Source organism: Carassius auratus, chromosome 18 (genome assembly GCF_003368295.1).
Source record: "Carassius auratus strain Wakin chromosome 18, ASM336829v1, whole genome shotgun sequence".
In the NCBI taxonomy this organism is placed as follows: Eukaryota; Metazoa; Chordata; class Actinopteri; order Cypriniformes; family Cyprinidae; genus Carassius; species Carassius auratus.
Genome location: NC_039260.1, coordinates 1,398,422 through 1,420,230, shown reverse-complemented (window position 1 = coordinate 1,420,230; position 21,809 = coordinate 1,398,422). Strand labels below are relative to the sequence as shown.

At 35.3% G+C, this 21,809-nt stretch overlaps 2 protein-coding genes across 3 annotated transcripts in view; one reads left to right on the top strand and one right to left on the bottom strand.

Annotated features, from left to right (window-relative positions):
* garre1 (granule associated Rac and RHOG effector 1) overlaps positions 1-12,106 on the bottom strand; it is a 32,562-nt gene extending 20,456 nt beyond the window's left edge. For both annotated transcript variants that reach the window (XM_026287000.1, XM_026287001.1), the window contains exon 1: positions 11,975-12,106. The gene's annotated coding sequence lies outside the window, so the exon portion shown is untranslated. The remainder of the gene's footprint in view (positions 1-11,974) is intronic.
* Positions 12,107-12,934: 828 nt separating this feature from the next.
* On the top strand, positions 12,935-21,270 carry gpib (glucose-6-phosphate isomerase b). The gene is made up of 18 exons (XM_026286999.1): positions 12,935-13,190; positions 13,662-13,752; positions 13,833-13,901; positions 14,246-14,365; positions 14,496-14,579; positions 15,464-15,610; positions 15,743-15,814; positions 15,897-15,941; positions 16,620-16,673; positions 17,586-17,646; positions 17,730-17,773; positions 17,895-18,047; positions 18,591-18,720; positions 18,808-18,884; positions 20,121-20,249; positions 20,609-20,684; positions 20,780-20,846; positions 21,002-21,270. Exons 1-18 carry the CDS (start codon positions 13,072-13,074, stop codon positions 21,123-21,125), a joined length of 1,662 nt encoding a protein of 553 aa, XP_026142784.1. The 5' UTR covers positions 12,935-13,071; the 3' UTR covers positions 21,126-21,270.
* The last annotated feature ends 539 nt before the right edge of the window (positions 21,271-21,809 follow it).

Sequence of the window (21,809 nt, the reverse complement as noted above, 5' to 3'; positions counted from 1 at the left end):
AAATACATAATTAACTAATAAAAGCAAATACAAAATATTAATTAGTGGTCTACCAATTTTTTATTTTATTTATTTTTTTGACAACTGATGCCGATATCTTGGAAAGCAGGGGGCCGATAGCCGATATAAAGCTGATATAAATGTATTTGTCTTAATATTTAAGAAATCTAAAATAATTTTAAAAATTTATACAAAAAAAATACATTTGTAAAATAAACATACTTTAGATGACAAACTATTTTCCACAAATAAATAAATATTTAGGAATCATATTTTTTCAAATAAAGCGAAGGTAACACTTTTTACAAACAGCATACAGTGAAAATGACATTAATATAACAGTAGGCAAATGCATAAAGCGCTTGAAATCACAAATTTAATGTCTAAAGCATTCAGTTTGCACGGGCCGAAAGTCACACAGAGAACACGCAATCATGCAGATGCACACTTCACAAGATCTCACTGCTGGATTCGACAAAGTAAGTGAAATCAAATATTCATTAGCCATTCAAAGATTTGTTTAAATTATGTAAATGCATATTTGCCGAATGCTGACGGCAAACGAGAAAGTATTATAATGTTTGCCTTTCTATTACTAATAATAAAAAGGCGATCAATACACTACTTTTTTATATGTTTAATTCCTTTGTTTAACAGTTCTATCGGATTATTAGACAGACTTCTATCCGTATTAGACAGAACTGTTAATGACCACAGCTAACAAGAAAAATGTGCCGTTCTCAGCACCGTCAAAATAAAAGTCCCGCCGCAAATGCATCGACCAAACAGAAAAATTATCGTCCGATGCCGATATTAGACAAAAGACCTTGCCGATATATCGGCTGACCACTAATATTAATAAATACTATAAATAACACTGAAATACTATAAACCACACTTTTCTCGACAGAATACATGATTTGAGGAATCGCTCATGTCAAATGGAAGTAAAACTATTTAAAATAGACTTAAAAATTTTTAAAGAGTTAAAAATTTCCTGTACTGTGCTCTTATATATACACACACACACACACACACACACACACACAATACAAATTATTATTATAACAACTATTTTAATATACTGTATTATAATTATTATTCAAAATGTTTACTGTGCCGCTGAATTAACACTATGGGAAATTGTTGCACTGTTTAAGCAACATAAAAACATTCCAAAAGTCCCTTCTGTTTATCTGCTGTGTTCCAGTGACATAAAAATCTCACTTCCTTTGAAAAACAACAAACAGTTATCTAGGAAAACACGCGCTCACATGCACAACGGGCCTAAACACAGACAAACACTCATGTCACCTTCAGAGGACAGAGACTGGGAGATAACATTTAAAAGAGCAGACATCTGTCTCCTGTAAAAGCCCGGTCTTTGAGCGCATGACAAGCAACAGACGAGCCCAGTTCCTGTCTGTAAACCCCTTGGATTAAAGTTTGTTTCAGTGCCAACCGGGTCACCCTTCAGACACTCGAGGAACGGGAGACTGCTGGGAAGCACCTTGGTCGAAGATGAAAAGGAAATCTTGTAATGACAGATCATTCGTGCTGAAGGTCTAAAATAGAGTTCTGGACTTCCTCTGTTAGTGCAAAAGCACAATACTAATATCGCTGTTCAGATGAACCATCAACAAACAATCAACCAGCTAGAAACGGTGCACGCTTGTTCCAAACCCACACGAAACAACAGAACAAGCTCACTAAAGCATGCAGCCAGTGGTCAAACACATCCAAAGATGTGTTAAGGGACAGTTAAAGGGACTGTTCACCCAAAAAAGATTCCAAACCAGCTGTTTTGTCCCTACAAATGAAAACCAATGGGATGCAAAACACCGGACCAAAACCCAACAATCTGCTCTTCTCAACTGCATTTAAACTGTTTCAACAGATCAGCAGCTGGATTATATCGGCAAGTCGAGAGAAATTTTCATTCTGAAAAGCACTGATACCCACTAATGCTAAAAATGCATACTTGCATATTTTTTAAGATTTTGTTATTTTTAAAAATAATAATAAATTCAAGCCTCTTTAAAGCTGCTTTAGAATAAAAAAAATACTTACATTAAGAAATTAACACTTATTCCACAAAGATGCAGTGATAGTAAAGACATTTATAGAAAAATCACTGACTTTTCAACACTGATTATGCAAATCATCATATTTTCATGATTTCTAAAGATCATGTGACAATGAAGACTGGAGGACTGATGGTGAAAATTCACAGGAATAAATTACACTTGAACAGATTTCCACAGGACACTGTTATTTTCAATAGTAATAATACAACTGTATTTTTGATCAAATAAATGCAGCCTTGTGGAGCAGAAGAGACTTTCAGTAAACATTAAAACACACAATTTCATCGTACCCGAACTTGTTAATGGGTGTGTTAAAATCACACACCAGATATTTTCTGACTACAGGGTCCTGCTATATGAAAGCAAACGGTTGCTGTGTTGTATTTCAGGGCTGGGGATGATGGCGAGGGCAGCTGTTGTTCATGATCCACCATCCGCAGCACAGTTCCTGTCGACCAACACAACTGTCCTCATACATGAATCATAAAAAAAAAAACACACAACTGTCCATCACCATCACCAAACCACTCTACAGCACTGCTTTCCACTCACAGGACACACTTTGAAAACGTCCTTCGCATCTGTTACTAATGAAGCCCAGGAATGTTCCCCTCCGCACAGAAAGGTGGATCATTATCAGAGCAAAGACACAGACGGAGAGGATGGCTTTCATCAGAGGGCGATCAGGACGTCATTTATCACGCAGACGAGTATTCAGACACAACATACCTGCAGTGAGAGGCACAATTCAGCTAGTTTGAGAAACTCAACAAAAGTGACAAAGCGTCAAACACACGTTTAGCTGAATTCCACGAATGTTTTCCAGAGAGGTCTTGGTCTGTTGTCCGACCCGAGCAAAAACACGTTTAACAAAATCACACTTCAAAAACTAGTAAAACATCCAGTATTTAAGATGAGTCAGGGTGGACAACTAGCCATTCAACAACTGCCTACTAGATTAGAAAGTTTCTCTGTTTTAATGTATTAATTAGGATTTTATTGTGCCGTTTAGCTCAAGGTTTCCAAAACTGGGGTAAAAAAGCTATTAATTTATTTAAAAAGAAAAATGCAAAATTGAAATGTTTTACAATAAAAATAGCAAAAAATAAATAAAATAAAGAAATATATATATATATATATATATATATATATATATATATATATATATATATATATATATATATATATATATACACACACACACACAAAATAATTTAATAAAAAATCTAAAAAGTGTGTGTATATATATTTTTTAAATAATTATTTTAATATTAATTATATATATATATATATATATATATATATATATATATATATATATATATATATATATATATATATATATATATATATAACAAATAATTATAATAAAAAAATCATGCGACTATTATTATTATTAATTAATTCATCCTCTTTAAACTAAAACTACTAAACATATTTAGAAATATATTTATAATATAAAATTATATCAATAATTAATGACCACTGGCATCCTATTCTCACTATTTTATACAGGATAAAGGCCATGCATTAAAATTATTTTTTTTTTCCCCTTCATGTTAAGCAACTTTTAACTGTGCTAAACTTGCTTTCTTGCATTAGTCATTAGTCTGTTTCTTGTCATTTCACCTCGGGGATCAATATAATATTTCATTTAGTGGATCTATTTATGTGCACTTAAGTGCTACAGCGACTCCAGAGCGGCTGCAGGATTATTTCTGGTGTTTCCCATTCAGAAGACAGACAACAGACGAAGACAACACAAGTGTCACTCCTGTAACCACACATGTGCTGTGTGCAGCTGTCAAGTCTGCTTATATCAGCACATAGTGCCTATAATCGTCAACACAGATCGGTACTGTTCATTCTGACACGAGCCAGTTAAACACAAACAAGAGAAGAAAAGATAAAACCAGAACTAGACCAACAATACCAGACCAACCTTTACAGAAACCTCGTATCTCTCCACAAGTCCTGTTTTTCAATTCATGACTCCATTTCAGCCGTACGCCAAAAGAGAGCACGGCTCGGGTTTCACACACACACGTGGTGCATTGTGGGAACGATGGCCATCTCTGCTGCTTGGCTCGGTAGCAGGCCTGACGTGGATGAAAACTCCACTGGGTGACTATCTGAGGACGCTGTGATTTTTGTGGTGGAAATGGTTTCTGTGGTCCTGCGGTTTCTAAATGCAACGTTCGGATATAAAACTGTGAGGATGACAAGTTTGATTCTAAATGTGCAAAGCGTTTCCCTGCTCTCCAGTTCATCTGGCTTTATCCTGGACGTTTCCCAAAGCCAAAAGCATTTCACATTCCTTGATACCCAACAGAACTGGACCGGACACCATAAAAATAACCCACAACTTTATGAGCTCTGGCCGTATTTATGCACAGCTCTCTGTTTGGAGCAGTGTTGTTATTGTTTACTTACACTTTCATGCATTTCAAGGCTCAAATAAAAAGTTAATATTTGACAAAAAAAGAAATTAAATCAATCAATCAACAAAAAAACATCATAAAATAACTTAACACATGCACCAAAAATGTTATGAAAAATATAAAAATGTAATCTAATTATAATATTTATAAATATCACAATAGTATATTCATATACCAAAATATCACTGCTTGGATTTGACATGATACTACACTCAACATAAAACTTGTCATGAATCGTGACGTATCATGATGATATATCAAAAGCTAAAGAATTATCAAGTACATTTTCCAAAGTAAAAGTATTAAACAACACTATTTACCAAATCAAAACTTTCATGAACATTTGATATTACAGCGATATTAACAATAATGCAATGGAACAGATTAGTATCCTGAACGTTTTGAAACTATTGATTTCATTCCATTTAAATAATATATCGGCAAACCAAAGCACCTTAAAAACAGAAATTATTCAACCCAATCACAATGCACAATCATTTCTTTCTTTTAAGTGAAAACCTGTGTTATTTTTGCTATGGACAAAAATCATATTCATTTTACACATTACAGCAGATTCTGAAAATGCAAGTGGCATAAGGTCTCTGATTAGGACAGCGTAATCAAACGAAACCAGTTCATGTTTTACTTCATGATAACCAAACACAAAAAGCACGGCAGTACAGTGATGCTATCAGATGGTGATACTACGGTACAGAACGATATTTACAAGCTATTCCTCGGTGCACCGCTTGAAAGCCATGAAAGTACTAGTTGCATCACTTTATCCAAAAACTTAGAAATATCATAAAACAGTCTAGTGAGTGAACATGCATAACACTCTCAAATGGAAAAACATGATAAACGCCGTGTGTCTGGCGATCACGGTTTTAGCAACGCTCGGGAATATTAATGAAGACGGGAATGCTTGGGGTTTTTTTCCTCAGGAAATTATACACGAGGGAGAGTAGACAAGCAAACGAGTTTAGACTAGTTACCTCAGAAACCAAACAGGAAGAAAATACCCCACATAAACCCCGTCCAAATCCATCACCGCTCCAGTTATCAGGCCAAACCAAGCATCTAAAACCGTACGGCGTCAAGGATTCGGGTACAGGAATGCACAAAACATTTAGTGTGAATGCATTTACTCATCAACATCAAAACATAATTCAGCATGCCAAACAAGATTTGAATCGTTCTAATGACTCTAATGACACCCAATTAATTCAGAAACTGCTTTTCAGAAATCACTAAACAGTAATTTAACAGTAAACAGAAACGTTTGAGGGAAGACTTTCCTCTCGTGGCCTTTGGCAAACTTGGAACAGTTTGTCCTCTGCAAACACAAAGCTTTAAGACAAGAGTCTTGCATTCGTGCTGAATGAGCTCATTGCTTACTATAAGCAGTCCTGACGGCTCCGATTCTGCCGTGGATCAACTGGGAACAGTGAGAGAAGTCATTTGTTTTGAATGTGCTCTTTGTTCCTCGAAATGTTTGGTTTTGGCTGATGAGAACTCAGCAGCGCGCGCGTGGAGGAAAGCCCTGCTGAGAGGCGTCTCGTGAGGACATGTTTGTGAAACTCAATCCTCGGTGAAACTCAGAGTCCTTCCTGCAACACCTGTTTGTTTAGATGACATCATCAGCGAGCTGGTGGACGGCCGATCTGCTTTCGACAGATTTTCTGATAGGAAAATCTGAGTGGGAGAAAAAATAAATCCCTAAAAATCTGAGGTAATAAATAGATGTGCAATTCACATACTGAAAAATATATTAGCATGGAAAAAAAGTATAATATCTTCTGTTGCAATAACCAGGACCTTATGTACAGTTTAAAAGTTTGTATTCAACTTGCATTCAAGTTTTTTATTTGTGTTGATTGTTTTACCTAAAAAAAAAGAAAAAAGGACTAATTTTACCCTTTAATACAGAAGTGTACCAACTAAACATGGTTCCTTGCAAGTCTAGCTTGTAGAGATTGTGATAATTTCCATTGATTTTTGCGACTTTAAGGTGATCGATTTAGTAAAGACTGAGAATTCAAAGTGATGAAGCCAACAACTAATGCCAACAGCAAAGCTTAAAGTTTTAATTGCAATAGTTTAAAGTCTAACGTGCACTCTAAAAGCCTGATACTTCTGAAATTAACACAATTTAAAAGGTAACATATCATGAAAATCTGACTTTTCCAGGTTTTAATTGCTATAATCTATAATGCATTACCAGACAAGGAAACATGAAAAACGTAAGTTAACGTGATTTGATTTATTTTCTGTATATTGTTGCTGCCACACAGATCTAAATTAAACATGCAGTTCATTTCCCAACTGTTTACCTTCATAGACATAACCGACTGTTTTTGCAACTAAAGTCTGATAAAAATGTACTTTTATTACTGTCATTCATAATGTCTAAATATAATTGAATGAATAACAAAAATATATAGGCTATATTAGGGAGTGGAAATGACCTATAAGTACTTCTCTGCAGCCGTTTACTAGTTGTCATTTAATACATATATTTTTTAAATTTCTAAATAAGTAAGTGTTAATACATTATGAAACTTTTAGTTTTATACATTGGGGGAAACCTATTAAGGATGAACAAATTTCATCACATTAAAAATAACTTTCAAATTTGGGAATACTTAAAGCATTGAAGTGCTGGGAAGTTATGTGAAGCATTTAAAATTACTCGAAAACATTAGTTCTTCCTGTAGTTTTACTGTTAAATCCATGGTCAATGATGGAGATTGTGTTTATTGAACAATGTTTTTTTCTTGTATCCACATCAGTGGCGTTTGTTCTGGTATCAGGGTTTAACAGAATTCTTCTCTGAATTTGAATGCTCCTCACAAGATTTCACAGAGATGTTGATTGTGTGGTGAATTCAACTGTTTTCTTCACTGTACCTCCCAGCGATGTGTATAACGTGTTGCGGCTCCGGCTCGAGCAGATAAACGGTCTGCGCTGCCCGAACTAGTAGCGCAGATTCATTCCACTTTCAGTTTGTTTATCTAATGTAGCTCTTGTACATCAGTCCTGATGAGAACACAAGGCATTTCATTCCATTTTTGGAACTGAGAAACAACCTTTCGTTGACTGAATATGCATTGCGATGACATCACAGGACGCTTCTAAGGCCAAATTCTGCAGAAAATGTGTGGCGATTACGAAAATTTGCAATCTTTTGCAAAAATTGCAGAGTTTGTTGACTTTGTGATAATTTCAGCGATTGCAAAATCGCTAAATCCTGGAGGGTCTGAATATGGTTTAAAACACATGATTTCAGCACGATAATCAGAATCAAAACAGATGATGTTTTTAGCAGTTAAGAGCTATAATTGCGCAGCACTATTCTGGAAAAGGGGGCGGGGAGTAGCAGCTCATTTGCATTTAAAGAGAAGGGCACGAAAAACAGCGTGTTTCTGCTTCCACTCAAAATAGGCATTTTAAAAATGATATAATAAATGATCTGTGTGGTATTTTCACAGACACATTCTGGAAGACACCAGAGACATATATAACATGTTGAAAGGGGCATAATATGTCTCCTTTAAAGAGTGTAAACTTTTGAACAAATTTGTCCTAAAAGGATTAAGCTGCTTATTATCTGCTTCAAACAAAACTTAGTACTCCATGAAAAAAAAAACCATGAAGAGTGAGAATAGCTAATCTGACTTGTGTAAGAAACACACACACACACACACACACACACACACACCCTTCCCCCATGAAAAGATTCCATTGTGTCATTCTAAACTGCAATAGCAGTCAGCAAGAGAATGCAGCATATTCCCAACAACACTGGAATGCTTTGTTAGGGGGATATCTTTCAGCCCGCCGGCCCGGCCAGCAACACACACACACACACACACACACACACACACCCCTCAGGCTCGCATGTATCCAATCCAAAATGCATGCAACCTTGAAACATCCATATAAACTGAGCTAGAAAGCAAAGAAAACCAATTCTATATTCACATACTCTCATAAGAGCAAACATCGCAATGTGTTGCATAAAGTCATAAAGAATTATTCTAAGAAAGAGAACTGGAACTTCATGAAATCAGCACGTTTGGCCGCTCACAGATGACCCGAGCATTATTTCCATAGCAACAGTATTAGCCAACACCGCTGCTCATATTCCAAACGCTGGTCAAATAAAGAAACAGACGTGATTGTGTTTCACAGGAGGATGCATAACATATAGAAACATACAGTAATGCCAATACTGGGGAAGGGAACAATTCATCAGAATGTCCTCTAAATGTCTAAAAAGCACGTAATAAGAAGAGCTCTATTGCAATGCAATTTCCAAAAGGTCTTTATTACTTTTTTTGGATATAACTTTAAATGTATCAAAAGCTGCTTTCCGTCCACTGTGTTTTTGTCTTGGTATCTTCATGCTACAGCTACTTGTGAAGCAAAATGAGATACACAGTCTTGTTTTCTGAGAAACTGATCAAAATGAAGTGAGTTTATATTTAAAATTCAAAGATAAAAAGTTTTTTAATACCTCATTGACAGATATTTGTTTTTGTGTCAAGCATAACCTCACTTAACTTTGTCCAATTTCTAAGAAAACAACAAACTGTGTTTTAAGGATGTCTAGACGACAAAAATATATATTTTATTCATTTTTTGCAGCATTTAAAGCCATGACTATGATTTTAAGACATTTGGCTCAGTTTTAAGCCCTGCATAAATTCATTTGTGAATAAATGCAAAACACCTGAAACGCTTGAAGCATCATTCTCACAGGTTTGAGTCTAACAAACACTAAAATTTTTCCTTTTCCAACCCTTCAGACCACAAAAACAGGTCAAGTTCATGTAACGCACGGTGCAAAATGCCTGCAATGTCAACAGGTAAGAAAAAATAATATTATATATATATATATATATATATATATATTAAAAAAAAGAAACGTTTCGGGTGATCATGATAAAATACTTCTTTAAATAACTAGCAGTGCTGCAGCATTCATTAAGCAGCGATTCATGCTTATTCTTTCATTCCCAAACTGAAGAGACCCAAACAGGAAATACATTCCACATGAACTCAGAGAAGCCATTGCCAGCGAGTCGTATTCGAGAATTGGGCTACAATAGCTCAGAGGGGCCAGACGTCTGCTCGAAGCACTTTTCAAAAGAGTTTAACGAAAACCCTTGTTCCAAAACACAAAGAAGTTCACACAGAATAGAGCACAACTGACCTCCTCACATACATCGAACAAACTAATCTCAGGCCACAGTGGAATCCAGGGAGAAACTAACAATTAGGATCAGAATCACGCAGTGTTAAAATGCTGTTTTTTACGTTTGCACACTATAGGAATAAAGCGTGTTTAATTTGTTCTGTTAATTTGTTTGTTCTGTTAGGTTTCAGAGAGCAGGAAAAAATGGTACTAAATGGAAATCATATAATGGGACTTGTGCAAAACACAAGTTGATCAACTTTTTCAAAAGGAGGAGAAATGCTTTACATATCTTTAGTTGTTGATGTTAAGTATACATCAAATCTTTTCTCATCTATCACTTGGCAGGAGCTAGTCAAATTAGAAGTCAACACTGATGGGTTGAATTATTTGCCTTCATCTTTAAAGGAATCGTTCACGCAAAAAAATGATTTGCTGAAAATGTACTCGCCTTCATGATGAGTTTGTTTTTTCATAGGAATAGATTGGAGAAATGTAGTCCAATGAGTCCAACAGATGATAAAAACATCATAATACAGAGCTAAAAGCTGCATGTTTGCAAAAAATAAATCCATCAAAACCTTTTAAACTTCAAGTTGAGTTTTTCTATCCATAATATGTGAAACGTAAAATGTTCATCTTGTCTGAATTAGGATAGAAATCTGAAGCTCAAGCACTCTTTACAAGCTAAAACCATTCTAAACAAATATGTCAATAGATTTTGGACTCATATTTTGATCAGCGTTTTAAAGTTAAAGCATCTTAATGCTGGATTTGTTTCATCTTTTGTCTTCTCTAGATGTTCACTGATGGACAGGAGTGCTGTGGATTATTGTGATGTTTTTATCAGCTGTTTGGACTCTCATTCTGACGGCACCCATTCACTCCATTGATGAGACACTGATGCAATGCTACATTTTTTCCAAATCAGATGAAGAAACAAACACATCTACATCTAGGATAGTTTTTTTGCACAAATAAAAAATGAAATGAGACTACACTACATATTTTTATGGCACTTTTAACAAAAACTGTTTAAAATCAGCATTGCAGAAAATCATGATATTCATATTTATTATATTTGAATATATTCAAGTCTTATTCGCATTTAGTAAATTAAAGCTGGATGACAAGTGAAATTGTGCAATGATACAAGCAATCAAGTAGTATAGATTTATTATACCATATATTGCTATAGTAAATCACCATATGCAAATATATTGTATGTACAGTAAAAATTTAATATAATCACATAATGCAATTAAATTAAAAAAAACATGCATTTGAAATTTATTTATAGTATAGCAATGTGCATATAATTGTGATGTACTTCTGACTTACTAATCAAAAATAAACTAAATGATAATAATAATTACAAATTTCAACATCTGGTCATGACGATTACCAAATCTGGCTCTGTGCTGACATGCAATGTAAAAAAAATCTGGCTCCTGAAACCAAACCAACTGCTAAAGAACCCCAAAAACAATCAAATCCAACCCAATGGAAACTCCAGTCCAGCAATCTTTTTCATTTACGGGGCGACAAATACATTTAAGTTCACACTGCAGAGTGTAATTTAAGCAATGTACAGGGTTACACTGCTGTGCAGAGGAGTATAAATATCCTGAAATATCCACTACAGGAATCTGGATCCTCTGACACACACAACATTCACTTAAATAAACCAGTCTGGGATATTTTGCACTGATATAACACGGAAGATTGTCTGTTTCAACCTAAATCTATAAGTTCCGACACTTCGACAGCCAGAAAAACACTAATTCATTCCTGCTGACACTCGCCAGGGGTTTGGGTGTGTATGACACCCGTCGGCTGTCATTAGGATTTTTCAGGGCGTTGAAGGGTCTCCAGACCCCGTTGTAATTTAGGGACCCCGGGAGCAGCTAATTACGCCATTAATTGAAGTAAACGTAAACACTGCAGCAGATTTGATGAGATATAAACGACTCAAATATGATTTAACCGACACCAAAACTCTTAACAATCCGCATAAGCGCTGAAATACCACTTTAGCGCTTAATTGTTACCGTTACGGTCCTTTAAAAGCACCGAGATGACGTTTCAAATGATTATACAAAAACCATCAGTGTTTATGAAGCTAATCTCAGATAGCCGTTAGCACCTCTCGTTGACACGGATTGAAAAAAACAGATCAAACACGTAAAAACACACGCGCTCGCGGCCTCTCCGGGGCGGCGGGGAGTAACGGACTCGGGTCCTACCTGTAGAGGCTCCGGGAAAGGCGTTTATCAGTGTGGAAAACAGCCCGATCGGCGGTCGGTTCACGGCATCACGTACCAGCTGTTTGTCCCCACCCTCCTGTCGGTGAACTCGGAGAGCGGAAATGACGCAGCGCGTCTTCCGAGCGCGCGTCCACAAAGCGCGGGCACGCCTGGCGACGCTCGCGTCCGAACATACCAAAGAGCGCATACACTTGGAAAAAGCGATATTGTAATTAAAATAGGTTTTTTGAGTGGATTGTTGCTCGTGTGTTGGTTGAAATCATGACAGCCTGTTATTTATACGGGAACTTCGGTTTTCACCGAAGCACAGTATTTATTGAAGTTTTTATTCCTATATGTTAATAATGTTAATAAGCTTATAATAATAAGAAGAAGACATTTTTACTTTGCCTATAAGAAGTTTTTAGAAGTTATATGCCATTTTTTATTAATTTGATTATGAAGGTAATTTATTGAGAATATTGCTATATGTTCTATACTTGATTTTTATTTTTATTATTATTTATTAAAATACTTATTTTACTTATTTTACTTATTAATACAGACTGATTTCTGGAGAGGCTTTTTTATTTATTCAATGTGAACTCAAGGCACAGTGTGTATATATATATATATATATATATATATATATATATATATATATATATATATATATATATAAACAGATAAAAGACATCAAAGAGGAATACAGTAAAATAATTATTTTGAGACTGATGTAATGGACTCCTGTGTCCCCTAGTGTTCAATATTTTACTAAACACAATGTTCAGTCGATAGATGGCGCCATATCCATCAGATTTTTTTCACTTTACTTATTTAGCTTCATATATATGCGTGTGTGTGTGTGTGTGTGTGTGTGCCTGTGTGAGGGGTGTGTATGTGTGTGTGTGTGTGTGTGTGTGTGTGTGTGTGTGTGTGTGTGTGTGTGTGTGTGTGTGTGTGAGGGGTGTGTTGAGCAGCAAATCAGCTGCTTTCCTCGCTCCTCATAAAAGCGGGTCTGTGACATTTGGGTTTAGTTCAGCCGGAGATTTTACACACACACTCACACACACGCACGCAGGTTTGGCAGGTTCACGATGGGACTGACAAGCGACCCAAACTTCCAGAATCTGGAGAAATGGTACAAATCAAACGCCGCGAGTCTCAACATGAGGCAGATGTTCGAGTCCGATAAAAACCGATTCCAAAACTTAAGGTACTTTAATAATTTACTTACTAATTTAAATTTTCTGCATGAAGCAGCTAATTAGTTTAATGCCATTTTATTTATTTTTTTATTTTATTTTATTATCAACTCTACTTCACAGTTCATGCATTATAGTGGGCGGAGTCAGACGTAGAAGCTGTTTTACTGTCCTGTCCATCATCATCAAATCCCGCCCACATTCATGAAAGATCATTTATATATATATATATATATATATATATATATATATATATATATATATATATATATATGAATGTGTGTGTGTGTGTGTGTGTGTGTGTGTGTTAACTCAAGTGGCAGAATATATTTAAAAATCAGTGATAAAAATGCATGTAGTCAGTTTAACTATCTGGCTGTACAGGTTTTGTAGAAAGATTGAATAATTTTTATAATGATTTTAATATCTGTAAGCAAGTGATCAAAGAGTTCATCTGAAGCATGTTTGTCCTCTTTCAACAGTTTAACTTTAAAAACAGATGAAGGAGACATTTTGCTGGATTACTCCAAGAACCTCGTAAACGAAGAGGTTATGAAGATGCTTGTGGAGCTGGTAAAGATTTGCACAGATGAATGTTTACAAAGAATTAAATGGAGAGTTTGCATGTAAATAAAACAGCTTTTTTCCTGCAGGCGAAGTCTCGTGGTGTGGAGGCCTTTAGAGACAAGATGTTTTCAGGAGAAAAGATTAATTTCACTGAGGTATTTAAATCAGCATGTGCTCAAATATACATCACATTTAATGCATTTATAGACTGAAATGAGCTGAGCTTGTTTGGACATACTAAGATGCATGCATGTGTTTATTTAGGCAAACTCTATGAGTTATGCTTTATTTATTTGATATTTTAATTAAGCATTTGCTGCACTTGAAAAATGCTTGACATTCTTATATACACACTTCACATGAATGTGTTTGACTTTTAGAGAATGCATGAACTGATTCATTGTATATCCTGAATGCATTGCAAATTGCATTAGATAAAAGTGTCTACCAAATGCATTTAAGTATACTATATATAGCATGAAGATTGTGTGGTCTGCAGGGTCGTGCTGTTCTCCACGTGGCTCTGAGGAACCGCTCAAACACACCCATAATCGTGGACGGGAAAGACGTAATGCCGGAGGTCAACCAGGTCCTGGAGAAGATGAAGGGCTTCTGTCATGTGGGTGTCTTATTTGATGCAATGCTTCATACTAGAACACTAGAAAATGAAAATATACACAGATAAACTATAAAAAGTGTCTGGGCCAGGATGCAATTCTAAACAAAACCTCACTTTCTTCCGTCTACAGAAAGTCCGCAGTGGCGAGTGGAAGGGATTCACTGGGAAATCCATCACTGATGTGGTTAATGTCGGCATCGGTGGATCGGATCTGGTTTGTGAAATCAAAACTCACTGTTTTATAGCAAATTGTCTTTCTTTTTTTCAGTGTCAGATCGGGGCTTTTCAGTCTTTTAGATGCCACTGACCCCCAAAACACTTAAAAGAAAAATGTTTACTCAAAAATTGCTAGTAAATGTCACAAATAATTATCAATTTGCAAATTGAATTATGTAAAACATCGATTAAAATGTCAAATGTTGAAGCTATAAAAAAAAATTCCCTCTTATCAGGTGTACATGGATTTTTGTATTTATTTAATGCATAACTTGCCTGATATAATTAAGACTGAAAAACTGTCAATGTAAGCTGGAATTTAAAAGACTAGCATATCAAAAATATAAGTAAAAAAAAAATTAATTTAGAAAAAGAAAGACTGAAACAGTGATTTCTTATAAAATATACACCAACAAACTCTGTTTTACTAAAATCAAAACTTTTGATTTATTTATTTTTTTCATCCTGGTGCAAGAGACACTTATTCTAAAATTTACCAGGCATCTATGTGGTTTATTTTTTATACTGTGAAAAATTCATACTATAAATATATTCTAAACTAAAAAAAATAATAATAATATTATTGGAAAATAAATAGTTTTTCCAGGTTTATTATTTATACATTTACTACTTCGTTTAGTCATTCATGTTAAACAATTTGTTATTATTTTATTTTGTTGATATGTTATTTGATTTGTTTTTAAATTAAATGTATTTATTTAAATTACATGAAAGTATTTATTTAAATATTTTAATCAATTGTTTATTAATTTATATTATATTTGTATTATTTATAAATTTACTTGTACAAATTTTCATTTATTTGTTTATTGTAAATAATGTTTTATTTATTTATTGTAATAATTTTTGTGCATGTTTCAGGGTCCATTAATGGTGACAGAGGCCCTGAAGCCGTACTCTAAAGGCGGACCTCGTGTCTGGTTTGTGTCTAACATCGATGGAACACACATCGCTAAGACTCTGGCTGAACTCAACGCTGAGACCACACTCTTCATCATTGCATCGAAGGTCTGAGCAGATTATACAGCATTGGCAGAGACTAAAACATTACGTTTAGATTTGACTATGACTCTTTATAAGTGCACTTGATAATATGTATCACTGTCAAAACAGTTGCATTGATAAAGTTTGTTTCCTCAGACATTCACGACCCAGGAAACCATCACAAACGCTGAATCAGCGAAGGAGTGGTTCCTGCAGGCCGCCAAAGACGTGAGTGTCTCCTCCTGCAGCGACGTGTACGGGACGCTTGTGTCACACACTTATTCTTCTGCCTTTTTTATCATTCTCACAGAAATCTGCAGTGGCCAAGCATTTCGTGGCACTCTCAACCAACGGAGTAAGTGCATTATAGTTTAAATGTAAAGGTTCATATCGTCTGGAAATGTTAAATTGTGCAAAAACTGTTAATTGGACTATAAAACCATATTTTGTAATTTTCAAAGCAGTGCAAAAAAGAGCATTTATTGAAACTAAACTGCAAAAAACTTTTCTTTTTTTGTTACAATTTATACAGCACATTTCAAACACATTTGTACTTTACAGAAGATAATTTAGGAATATAAAATCATTTATTAAAAAAAAAAAAAAAAAAAGGAACTTACATAAAAGTCTTAAAGCAAAAAAAAAAAAAAAAAAACCATGACTGTTTTTGCTACATATTGACCAGTATTGCATTTTAACATCAGGAAGAAAAATAAAAACAATCATTCTTCCAGTGATGTAAAATAATGTTAAAATTCAGAGAAAATGCAAATGTAACATTCCAATAGTGTTTTTAAACTGATAAAATAGAATGTTCTATTGCATAATCAAGAAATTTTTTTTTTTTTAAATATATAAAAAATAAAAACTGGACACTTTGGATGGTCAGAGAGCATCAGAAATAACATTTTCATGACTTAATGAGTACATTAATGAGCAAAACCTTCTTTAGCCCTTTAAAAGCTGGCATTTAATATATGCAACAGATGTTTTAGGTTCACAAATCAACGTTATTCCCTTTTCTGTGTTTCAGCCCAAAGTGAAGGACTTCGGCATCGACCCGGAGAACATGTTTGGGTTCTGGGACGTGAGTGTGGGGGTCCGCCGAGGGCGGGGGGCTATTTTTGCTGTAGTGGTTTGACCTGTGAAGTAGGCGTCTGGACAGCTGCTGGTAACCAGAGTCCCTCACTGACTCGGGTTATTCGTGATCTTGACCTTATCCGAGCAGAGGTCACGCACAGGCTGGTTCACTGGAAAGGCCGACAGGCTACTTTTAGTCACATTGTGTTGATATTTAAAGGGCAAGGTTCTTACAGGCCTGTTTATTATAGACTCTATCCCCCGGTTTCACAAAAAGACGCAGGCCTCATATGTAAGTCTGAGTTGTTTCAGCTGCACTGATCTTAAAATATGTCAGTGTCTTTGTTTTGTCTCTAGATGCACATCAGTTTGGGTTTTCGAAGGCATGCTTATTAAAAGTATTTAACTGTTGGCTAACTTTTAACTATTGGATGGTTAAATAAACTAAAAAGATAAATAATCCTAGCTTAACCTAAGCTCACACTGTGAAACCAGGCTTAAATGCTCTTCAGCTCACGTAAAGAAGAAGTTGGACGTGTAGCTGACTTTGTGTTTTATATTTTATCAATAGTTTCAATTAGCAAAAAATGTTATATTAATACTGTTTTAATATTTTTTTTTATTTTGTCATTTGCGTTTATTTTTTTCATTTGTTTTTGTTCATTAATATGTCTATATAGTTGTAAAGTTTGTTTTAAATGTTATTTCCATTAACATCAATTATATTTTGAGTGACAAAAATGTTTTCATGGTTTTATTTTATTTTAATTTCATGGTTTTTATTTTTTATATTTGTCTTTTTTTGTTTATATTTTATTTTATTTCAAGTAACAAATCATGGCTTTAGTTTTAGTTCACTATAAGTAAATTATTTGAAGGAATAATGTATTGTGCCTCATTAGATGAGTTTCTTTTCTAGTGGGTCGGTGGACGATATTCGTTATGGTCTGCAATTGGTCTGTCCATCGCACTTCACATCGGTGAGTGTTATCCTGTGTCTCTGATGAAGATATCAGTGAGTGTGAGAGATTCTCAGGCGTCTGGTTTATCTCTTCTGTCTCAGGATACGAGAACTTTGAGAAGCTGCTGGCTGGAGCTCACTGGATGGTGGGTTTTATTACTGAAGAATATCTGTTCAACCGTAAAATGTTTCTGTGATGCAATCAGAATTTTCAGCAATTCTTAATTAGTTTTAAAAGCCTCACATAACCCCCTGAATCTGTGGCAGGACACTCATTTCCGCACGGCTCCTGTGGATCAGAACGCTCCCATGCTGCTCGCTCTGCTGGGGATCTGGTACATCAACTTCTTCCAGGCGGAGACTCACTGCCTGCTGCCGTACGATCAGTACATGCACCGCTTCGCTGCCTACTTCCAACAGGTGCGAAACACAAAATGTGTCATCCAAAAATGCAAATGCTATGGGAATCTGATTGAGCTAATTGGATGCTTTTGCAGTTGCATGTTTCAAAACTTGTCCTTTTTATGCATGTGTGTGTGAATGGATGTATATTTTGTTTATGCATGCACAGACGTACAGTATATGCACATATCTGTGCATATGCATATGTATAGTTATTTTTTTAGGAGTAGCATTATGGAATATGTTCTGAATTTCTCTGGTATTTATGTATTTCACGGAGCCCAACGCATTGCATGCATGATAAAAAAAAATAGTAAGTTAAATCATGTGCACAGTTAATTAATCCGTAAATCCCTCAATGCACTAAAACATCCACACGGTTTATAAATCGAGATAATTAATTAGTAAATTGTGTGCACTATTTATTTATTTTTTCTTGCATGTCATGTGCGGGTCTTTGTAGTATTCTATGTATTTTTGTTCAATGTACTTTCTGCTATAATTCAGAAAGCAGAAAAGTAAATAAACATCATACTTCAAACTAATGCTGTGATCTTACAGGGTGACATGGAGTCGAACGGAAAGTACATCACTGCTGATGGGAACCGGGTGAACTATCACACCGGGCCGATCGTATGGGGTGAACCGGGAACTAACGGACAGCACGCTTTCTACCAGCTCATTCACCAAGGTTCACTACCTGACTTAGAGTGTGTGTGTGTGTGTGTGTGTGTTTTGGTGGGAGAAGCATCTGTCTGACCCTTCTGTCTCTCCACAGGAACTCGTATGGTTCCTGCTGACTTCCTCATTCCTGCCCAGTCCCAACATCCAATCCGAAACAACCTCCACCACAAGGTACCGAGCCGCAGATACAGCGATGCATCATGTGACGTGGCTCGAATCTACAGCTTATTTCTGCCATGCTGGTTTACAGTTAATGCATTCAGTTTTTCTCAATTGCTAACACACTGTGACTGATTCATCTGGCACAATTTTCACACTTTTATACAGTTATCGAAACAAGAAACATGTTTCTCAAAACAAAAAAATTGTTTCATGAACTGTGTATTAGCAATCGAGAAAAATCTGCGTCGTTCCTCAAAAGCCCCTTAGTTGTTATAAATTCACTGTAAACCATGGCTTCACAGTGTTTATTGCTTTTACAAAACGGTTATTCCATATACGTAGCAAGGTTTAAAAAAATAAAACAAAGCAAATAAAATGTAACGATATTAATAAAAACCGTGTTCTTACGCCAAACAATGTAGTTCCCCAGACACAGTTGTTGTTGCAACAAAGTGGTTGCCAAGTAACACACAGAAGTAAACAAAGGTGTGTGTTACTTTGTAGTGTAATTTAGAACAGCTTCAGTGGCTCAGCCAATCAGAATCAAGGACCGGAACTCTCTGTTTTATAAATCTATATCTATCTATTTACAGTATCTATCTTTCTATACATTATAGAGACAGAGAGAGCAAGAGAGGTATTGAATTCTGGCTGTTTTTCGTACGATTCTCAGAGAGAAAAAAAATATACAAATTCAGAATTATGAGATAGAAATTTGAACTTGGAATAAAAAAATAAAATAAATAAAAGGTCACAATTTTCACATGTAAACTGAGAATTGTGAGGCAAAAGTCAGAAATTTGATATATAATCCCAGATTTGGTAGAAAAAGAAGTCTGAGTTCTGAGATTGTAAATTGAGAAACTGCAAATTGTAAGAAAAAATTTTTAACTGTGAAAGACATAAACTCAAAATTGTGGGGAAAAGTCTCATTTGTGAGACATACTGCAAATTATCATAGTTATGAGATATAAACTTAAAATTATGAGATGTATACAAAGTCATAATTGTGCATTAAAAGTCTGAGCTGTTAGATATGAGGTCATAATTACCCTTTTCATTTTTAGTGGCAGAGATGTGATGCATCATGTTTTCTAGATCCTGTTATTGAACTGGATTAATTTAGTTGAATAAAGTCACTGTTGTCTTCTGTAGAGCTGCTTTCCATTGGATTTGAATCAGAACTGATGAACGTGACAGCATTAACACAGCCTTGCTCTGTTTTATTAAATCTGTACTGTGCAGATCCTGGTGGCGAACTTCCTGGCGCAGACGGAGGCGCTGATGAAGGGAAAGACCACAGAAGAGGCAAAGAAAGAGCTGGAAGCTGGAGGACTGAGCGGAGAGAAGCTAGAGAAAATCCTGCCACACAAAGTGAGGATATGAAGTCAAGTGCTGGCTTATACTGACCCCTACAGCACACAAAACACACTATACCCCATAAATAATTATACATTTCTACATACATGCAATACTCACATTTATCAAAAGATGCATTCGAGAGGAGAGAACGTATCTGACAGTGACCATGTGAGAAATCATATGCAATAATCTCCCTCTTGCTGCATTATTTGATCAGACTGGCAAAAATCATTTCTATTCTTTTTTTCATGTTTATTATTTGTATTTTCAGTGCTCATACAGATACACTTAGCTGTTATTAAATATGCACATATTATTAACATCTGCATGAAGCTCTTTCCTGGATAATTCATCCCCGCGGTTCTGTCCAGGTTTTCCAAGGAAACAAGCCGACCAATTCCATCATCTTCAGAAAGTTGTCTCCGTACACCCTGGGCGTTCTGATTGGTGCGTCTCAAATTTGGGTTTGGTGATGCTGTATAGTATTAGATATCATCTGATGTGCAGGTTCCTCACCTTTGACCTTTGACCTCCCTTTACAGCCATGTACGAGCACAAGATCTTCATTCAGGGCGTCATGTGGGAAATAAACAGTTTTGATCAGTGGGGGTGAGTCGTCCAACTAATCAGGAAAAATAGCTAGAAATTATTTTAGGAGTTTTAACGAAACAAAATGAATGCATTTTTGATCCTAACATCTTAAGTCCAGTTCGGCAAGTTTTATAATAGTTTTTATAGATTAAATAGATTTGTTTTTATTTCAGAGTGGAGCTCGGGAAACAGCTGGCAAAGAAGATCGAAGCGGAGCTTCAGGATTCGGCGGAGGTCACTTCTCACGATTCATCCACCAACGGCCTCATCAACTTCCTCAAGAAGAACTTCGCTTGAATCAACCACGAAGAGAAGCTTCACCTTTACCCAGAATCACCTGCCTTGAAACTTTAATGTACTGTAGTGTCATTTTAACTGACAATTAACACTGGCTTTTATTTGTTAAACTAATGCGTAATAAAAATATTAAAATGCTAAATCAGAGATGTTCCTATCTCTCTGTTTCACTCTGTGAAATATCCCTCATCTGAAGAACCTTTTTTTTTAGTTTACAGCAAAGTTTCTGTATTCTTCTTTTTTGTTTCTTCAAAATAAATCACATTGCACAATTTCTGTGACTTTGGCGAGGATTCCTATAGTATACTATCCTCAAACAGTGTTCAGAGTTGTTTTAGGATCACTGATATAATAAGACGTTCAAATCTGATTTTATATTTTCAGTTTTTACTTTCATTTCGGTTAGTAATTTTTTTTTGATTTTGTCAATTTTATAAGTTGTTTTGGTCTATGATATCTATCTATCTACATTTACATTTAGCAGAAACTTTTATTCAAAGCGACTTAAAAAAAAAAATATATATATATATATATTCTTTTATTTTTTATTATTTCTGTACTTCAAGTTAAACCAAGCAAAAATGAGATGTGTTTCCTTGGCAACTACCTAAAAATATAAAATAATATCAAATTTATTTTATCTCAGTTAGTGCTATTTTATTTCAGAATGGGTTTATTTATTAT

Coding starts and splice junctions, on each gene's coding strand:
- gpib (XM_026286999.1), top strand. CDS start 13,072: ATGGGACTGACAAGCGACCCAAACTTCCAGAATCTGGAGAAATGGTAC. Junction 15,942..16,619: donor TGGCACTCTCAACCAACGGA/GTAAGTGCATTA, acceptor TCTGTGTTTCAG/CCCAAAGTGAAGGACTTCGG. Junction 16,674..17,585: donor ACATGTTTGGGTTCTGGGAC/GTGAGTGTGGGG, acceptor TTTCTTTTCTAG/TGGGTCGGTGGACGATATTC.